The following is a 7,140-nucleotide window of genomic DNA, read 5'->3' on the forward strand; positions in this document are numbered from 1 at the left end:
TGCTCAGCACCAAACGACAAACAGACACAGTTAGCTGTAGACTAGCTGGTGAACATAGTGGAGCATTTAGCAGCTAAAGAGCCAGATATTCCCCTCAGGAGTTGGTAGAGAGTAAAAACAGAGCTAAAGGAGAGTTAATATTGGAGTTACATTCACCAGGTGGACAGAAACACGACTCCAAATGAGTGTTGCTCCATGTCAACTAGATGTGTAAATGAGTGACTGTTTGCTAACACGTTCACAATAACAACTTTATAAGGTGATATTACGTCAGTGATATGACTACAGCTTATTGTGCTGCCCCCAAGTGGCAAAAAACTTAACCTTGTTAGTGCTGGTTTTATGTTTGGGGTTAGGGTTAGGGTTTGGGGTTGGGGATAACCCTAACCCAAAAACCCAAGAGCGGTTGCTTATTTGTTGATTAGTGGTTATTGGTAAGACTAGTGGAACCAGCTATATATGTTGGACAACTGAGCAGGTCATGTTATTCAGATGAAGTTGTCTTTACAGCCAGTTGGGCCATTAACCTAAGTGAAATTGTAGGCCGAGTATCTGCTCTTTGCTTGGGTGAGGATAGGGCTCTTTAGAGGTGTGCTAGGTCAGAGAAAGTTTCGTTATATAACTCTTAGTAAGACTATTGGAGCTAGATAAGTCAGGATGGCGGCTGGACTCCTAAGCAGGGCATGGCATTAATATTAGGTTGAGTATTTTCCCAATTAATCAATTAGTTAATTAGAGCCCAAGGTGACGTCTCTCAAATATCTTGTTTTGTCCAAAACAGTCCACAACCCAAAGACATTTAGTTTACTGTCATAGATACATATAAAGTAATGAAAAATATTCACATTTAAGAAGCTGAAATCAGAGAATTTGAATTTTTTCCTTAAAAAATGACTCAAAACAACTAATTATAATCAACTAATCATTGCAGCTCTAATTCTAATGATACTGCCTGTCAAACCAGCTGCGTCAACCATCGTAGTTTAGCCTGAGCAATACAATGTAGATGTAAGGCTGGGTCTGCTTTGATGCCGAGTCTGCTCTTTGCTCGGGTGAGGATAGGATTTAAGGATGCTAGGTTAGAAAACGTTTTCTGATATAATTATTTGTAAGAAATTGTCAAGCTAGATAAGTAATGGAGATGACGGCTGGACTACTGAGCAGGCCATGGCATTAAGATAATACTTCCTATCAAGCCAGTTGGGGCAGCCATGGCAGTTTAGCCTGAGCAGAAACATTGTATCATCTGCTCTTTGCTGGGTGACAGTTGGATTTAAGGGCAGCTAAAAGATAAGTTAGGTCAGAGCTAGAAGATGGTGTCAACTACCTTGAGGCCCAGTTGATTTATGATAGCACAGCCTAATACCCACTTTAGGACCTCTTTATAGGCCAAAACATGATTTAACATGAATACTGGGCTTCCAGAGGAAAGCTCACCCAACTTTTGGCACATTTTAACTGTGTATTGATAAGTAACTATGAAATTGCCTTCTTACGCTGGAGGGTTTTTGTTTTGCTGCTAAATTCTGAAGGAAATCACACCAGCAGCTACCATGACACCTAACAGAGAGAGAGAGAGTATCTGCGGGTGTAGTTCTTCAGAGAGGAAGTGCGCAGATCAAACAGTCTGTCTGTCCACCAGATAGCGGTGGGACAGGATGCAGTTAACACCGTTCTGCTTGATGATGTGTGAGTACAAACTCTGACATTACTTTAATAAATCTCACTAGTGTGCAATGAAGTTCTATTTAAACTTGTCGGATTCTCTCCACATACTACTGACAGATATTTTAGTGTCTTTTTGAATTAAATAATCATCTTTTCGCTTTATTTCTTCTCTTTGTTGATTCGTTCTTGCATCCCGTGCTATTTTTCTACCCCTCATCTCTTTCTCTCCTTTTTCCTCTTTGCTCAATTCTTTATGTCTTTCCTTATTCCTTTTAATTCTCGCATTCCTTATACCCTTTTCTCATTTTTCATTCTCCTTTTCATATCTCCTGTTTTCTTTCTTTTCACACCCTTTTCTTGCTTTTTGTGCTTTCTATCTGCTCCTTTATACATTTCGAATTTCCTCTGCCTTCTTCCTGTTTTCATCTTTGTATTCTTTCCTTACTTATTTTACTTTCTTCCTTTCTTTTCTTACTATTTTCTTCCTTATTTTCATCTCCCTAATGCCCATTCTCATCACTTCTATGTTTGCTTCTTTCTTTCCTTCTTTCCACCTGTTATTTGTCTTCTCTTCTTTTCTCCTTCCCTCCTTTTCTTTCAGTTTCCCTTAGTTTTATCCCTTCCTCCTCCATCCCTGCAGCCTACCTGCAGGTCAGCCCTGACAGGTCTCAGTTCTTCAGGTACAACACCGTCTCTCTGAGCTGCGAGGATCAGCTCAACTCCACCGGCTGGAAGGTGAAGAGGAAAACGCTGGACGGCGGAGTCAGAACCTGCTCCTCCGGCTGGGGCTTCACCTCCTCGGGCTCGATCTGCATCATCAGAAACATCTACCCAACCGATACCGGGGTTTACTGGTGTGAGTCTCCAGACGGGGAGCAGAGCAGCAGCGTCAACATCACCACCACTGGTACTGCACACAACACTTAAAACAACTGGTGATGTTTACTTTCATGCTGGCTTGAGTTCAACTTAAAACCGCATTTACAAATTTTACATCAGAATCCATGTCTGACAAGTTTTAAATCACAAAGTTGAACTTTAGCAGAAGCCCCATTTCAAGATCTTACAAGGACATTTGTGGAGCTGACAGGAGCTTTTTGACACTGCTGCTATGTTTTAAAGAAAATATGCAAGAGTGAAGGAGATTAAAACAAAACAATAAATCAAATCCTGCACACTATCAGCACTTATGGGGAATTTATTAGATAGTTTTGGTCAGGAGTTGATTTTTCGTTCTGAAAGGAAATATATGCCAATGTTATGTATGTTAGTGACAAAATACGTACAACTGTAATATAAGATATAAAGCCTAAAAAACAGGAAAAACAGATTTTATTTAATTTATATTTATATTCTGGGGCTCTACTGGAATATCTTTGCATGATTTACAGTTCAAAAAACTTGCAGCCCCTTAGTTCAGCTTCTGTCTGAAACAGCCCGTTTTAGCTCCTCCTCTGATCTGATTGGCCAGCTTCAGGAAGCTTCCTCCGGTTCTGGAGCACTGAAAACTACATAATTTACTGCTTTAGAAAGTTGCAGTCGACCTTTGAATGGTGGCAAATGGCAACAGCCAAACAATGTACAGATTTCGTTAAAGTTGCTTATCATTTTTTATGCTTATTGAAACTTCAGAGTTTTGTTTCTAATTGAATGTTGTATTTGAAGTAAGTGAACCCTTGATTGAAATCTCAAGATGAAAAAATAGAGCGTCACATTTTATCTGCTATTAGTTTTGAAGTTATTTTAGACTGTAAATCCAACTATTATAACAAATATGTAGTATGTTGGATGTGATTCTGATGTAAAATCACAATTTTTAAGTTGCAAATTTCTTTTCTTAAGATCGTACTGTGATCCTGGAGAGTCCTGCTATGCCAGTGTCAGAGGGAGCTGCTGTGATTCTGGGCTGCAAAGATGAGAGCAGCCCCAACCCCAAGTTTATCTTCTATAAAGATGGCCGCCCCATTGGAAAGAGTTCAACAGGAGAGATGACTATCCAGCATGTTTCCAAAACTGATGAAGGTCTCTACATGTGCAGCTCCTCTTCAGGTGTAGAATCAATAGGCAGCTGGCTGGCTGTTGAAGGTGAGATAAATGGTTTTCTTAAAGCTGACTAATGCTAGCAAAAATACTGCACATATGAGAACAACAATGATGAAATGCGAGAGTTTCTTTATTTTACTTACTGGGACAGTTCTTTATCGCATTGTTGAATTTATTTCTCTTCACAGCTTCTCTTCCACCTTCATCTCCAGCTCCGGATGCAGCTTCGTGTTCAGTTTCTGTCTCCAGACTCGTGTGTCACCTTGGGGTGGGAATACCTTACTTGCTGTCCACCATCTTATTGGGACTCATGTACAGAGACAGGAACAGAGGTAAGAACTTTGCTCTGAAACAGATTGAAATGGTTTTAAAAGAAACATCTTAATCTGAGTAAAACCTTCACTGATTATTACTGATGATTAATAATAACTTTAATATAAACGTAGCCACTGATGTTGTTTATCTCCTTCTGCTCACAGCAGCAGCTCGTCCGGAGCCAGACAGAAGAGGAAGCAATGACATCATTATGGAAATAGTTGTGTAGTCCTACAAACTGGTAAAGCAGTTCTGCATCATGTGATGCTGCACTGCAGGATGTTCTGGAGATTCAATCTGACCAGCAGTATTGAGTTTAATTATCTGCCATATTTGATGCTTGACAGCAGCAGATTCAACAGTTCAAGACTGTAGTGATCATCCAAAAAGAGTTTACAAATGCTTATGTTCTCTTAGACATACTGAACACCTTACAACTACTGACCACTGAATCCTGATTAAATATAAATCATATTTTGTTGTGTCCTGCAATCTTTAAAGACTCCCTCCAGACATGTTTTAAGACACATAAAAGTATTTTTTTTCAAAGTTGGCGACACAAGATCTCCTGCGTCGCTGAAGTCCATTCTCAGTGTTTGTGCACTGGAGGCTTCAAGTTTCCGCGTCACACTTGTATAAGTTGCATACTGGACCAGGATTGGCTCCAAACTAGAGAAACTTTTCTCCTTCAGCAGATGAATGTGAAAACAAACTCTGCACATACATCATTCTGCACAGAGAAGAGAACAACATCCAACTGAAGGAGCAAGAAACAAAACACTTTTTTCAAAAAAAATCTAAGCTAGATCTGCAACATCAACCTTATTTCATCCAAAAAAAAATTTGATTTAAGCAATGCAAGTACAAGATATAAATTCAGGCATAAATAACGATAATGTGAGACTAAAAGTAAACTTTCTCATGTTTTTTTCTGTTTTACAAACATCTGTGATTGGCTGTTGAACCAAAGTTTTTGATTGGGCCATGTAAAGGACCAGTGTATAAGATTTAGGAGGATCTATTGGCAGAAATATTGGCAAAAATGGAATATAAATATTCATAAGTATATTTTAATTAGTGCATAATCACCTGAAACTAAGAACTGTTGTGTTTTTGTTACCTTAGAATGAGCCCTATATATCTACATAGGGAGCGGGTCCTCTTCCACAGAGTCTGCCATATTGCACCTCCATGTATATACAGTAGCCCAAAACGGCCACCACAGGTTCTTCTACATGTTTGGAAGAGGAGAGGGATGGGAAGAGTTATCAGCTGGTTGCATTCTGCTGCTGCTGCTGCTGCTGTTGTTGTGTGCGAAAAGGAAACGGAGGGGTTGTGAGAGGAGTGTTTGTTTTTAGAGACAGTTCGTGGTTTGGGGTATACACAGTTGTCAAAGTTGTTTTCATCTTGCAAAGTGTTTGAGGTGTGAAGTTTTAGTCCAGGTGTCTACTGTTGTTCTTTGTTTTTTTTTCCTTTTGACATTTCCTCTCTTTCCAGTGGAAACCCCGAATCAACAAAATGTCAACTTTGCAGGAAATGACTGAAAGAGAATTTACTCAAAACATGAAAGTACGTACAATTGTGGAGCTAATCTGAAAAGGTCAAAACTAAATTGGAAAGGCATCGTTTTAACAGAAACAGATAACTACTGTAAAATTGCCTTTTAGCAGTTTATTCTTTTCTCACATTCTCATATAAATGTTACAATACAGTGCATTTAGTGCAAGAGATTTATTGAATCAGCCTTTTCAGGCTTTCTGTGTGGGTAGATCGTGGTTAGATTATCTGTGCTGAAACTAGATGAGTCTCAATTCTCAGAAGTGGAAACAATGAGATGTCCCACTTAAAAACCCACAAATAGGCCAACGTTTGTACTAAAAACAAGTCCAATTTAAACTGAAAATAATGTAAAATGACTAAAGATTCTTAGAAACATTATCTACATACAAAATAAGTAGCACTATCTGTTCTGGTAAGTTTTAGAAATTTAAGATTTTGATGTGGGACGGAGTAAGGAATGACTATATTTTGCATATTTTGTAGCGTGATTTGAAACTCTGGTGGTTTGGCTGCTGAGTGAAATTGTTCTTTGTTGTGTTCTGTGGCTAAAAATACGCAATAAATCTATTGCAAATCTATCACTGTCGCTGCTTTTCCTGGTATATACTGACGTGTTACTAGAATGCAGTGCAACATAACTGGGGCATGATGGTGAAGTGGTCAAATTTTAAACATAAGAAACTATAATTTAATTGATTTTAATTTGATTGATCATTCGTCATCATGTTTGGTTTACTGATTCTAACGCGAACATCAGGTGTACAGCTCCAGACACACTACCAGATCTTCCATCCCCGAACCTAAACAGCAAACAGGTAATTTGTCAGAGCCTTCCATTTAGCATTTTTCTTCCTTTATCACTTAAAATTTGGATATATTAAAACTACTTGGTAAAAGCTCTACTGTATGTGATAAGAAGATCACTAAACATAAGTATCATTCCATTTCCACCTTTCTGACAATGTCAACAAAAACTGAAAATGTATAAGCTTCGTAAAAGAAGAATTGTTGTATTGGATTGCATTAGAAAGTTTGAGAATTCATGTAAAATGAAGAAGAAATATTTAAGATTCTGCACTATTTCTAGGTCAGCAATCAAATTTAAGCAAATCTGTGGCATTTACCAACCTAACTCCTTTGTACAAAAGGTCAGATTTCCTTCAGTTGTATCTCTTCCATTGAAGCGTTCAGATGACTCTCAGCTGGATTTGATTTACTCATCAGAGGCTCATTCAAGCAACTCAACTTGCAGCCAGTGTTTACCTGTTATAAATATGGCTGTGCCCCAAGTTTCCAGCAGATCATTGCTTACTAAGTAGCATTGTGATGGTGGAAAACTACAGTTGCACTAAACTTGTAGTCACTTGCAAGCATATCCCCAAAATAAGCTACGCAATGTCTGATCAAATCGGCCTCAATACTTTTGAAATATATCTTTACGTTCAGATCAGAAAAGGGATGATCTACCACCAAAAGGCACATGATTATGATCTGCTTTCATTGTCAAATTGATTAACAGGTATTTTAATACAAGGACTAACACCAAGGATTAAG

General features: G+C 38.5%; 1 protein-coding gene and 1 long non-coding RNA gene across 5 annotated transcripts; one reads left to right on the forward strand and one right to left on the reverse strand.

Moving 5' to 3' along the window:
• The first annotated feature begins 1,612 nt into the window (after positions 1 to 1,612).
• Positions 1,613 to 4,669, forward strand: LOC122974216 (Fc receptor-like protein 5). 2 transcript variants are annotated; one of them, XM_044342196.1, is made up of 5 exons: positions 1,613 to 1,689; positions 2,270 to 2,575; positions 3,511 to 3,753; positions 3,900 to 4,043; positions 4,191 to 4,669. In XM_044342196.1, exons 1-5 carry the CDS (start codon positions 1,659 to 1,661, stop codon positions 4,253 to 4,255), a joined length of 789 nt encoding a protein of 262 aa, XP_044198131.1. In that variant the 5' UTR covers positions 1,613 to 1,658; the 3' UTR covers positions 4,256 to 4,669. The 2 variants fall into 2 exon arrangements, with proteins under 2 accessions (XP_044198131.1, XP_044198132.1); XM_044342197.1 differs by having other exon boundaries at positions 4,194 to 4,669.
• LOC122974303 lies at positions 3,653 to 6,804 on the reverse strand. 3 transcript variants are annotated; one of them, XR_006400302.1, is made up of 4 exons: positions 6,715 to 6,804; positions 5,147 to 5,257; positions 3,855 to 3,973; positions 3,653 to 3,744 (listed from the first exon to the last, which is right to left on the reverse strand). It is a non-coding gene; the product is annotated as an uncharacterized LOC122974303 (long non-coding RNA). The 3 variants fall into 3 exon arrangements; XR_006400303.1 differs by having other exon boundaries at positions 3,855 to 4,018; XR_006400301.1 differs by having other exon boundaries at positions 3,855 to 4,057.
• Positions 6,805 to 7,140: the final 336 nt, after the last annotated feature.

Source organism: Thunnus albacares, chromosome 22 (assembly GCF_914725855.1).
Source record: "Thunnus albacares chromosome 22, fThuAlb1.1, whole genome shotgun sequence".
Taxonomy (NCBI): domain Eukaryota; kingdom Metazoa; phylum Chordata; class Actinopteri; order Scombriformes; family Scombridae; genus Thunnus; species Thunnus albacares.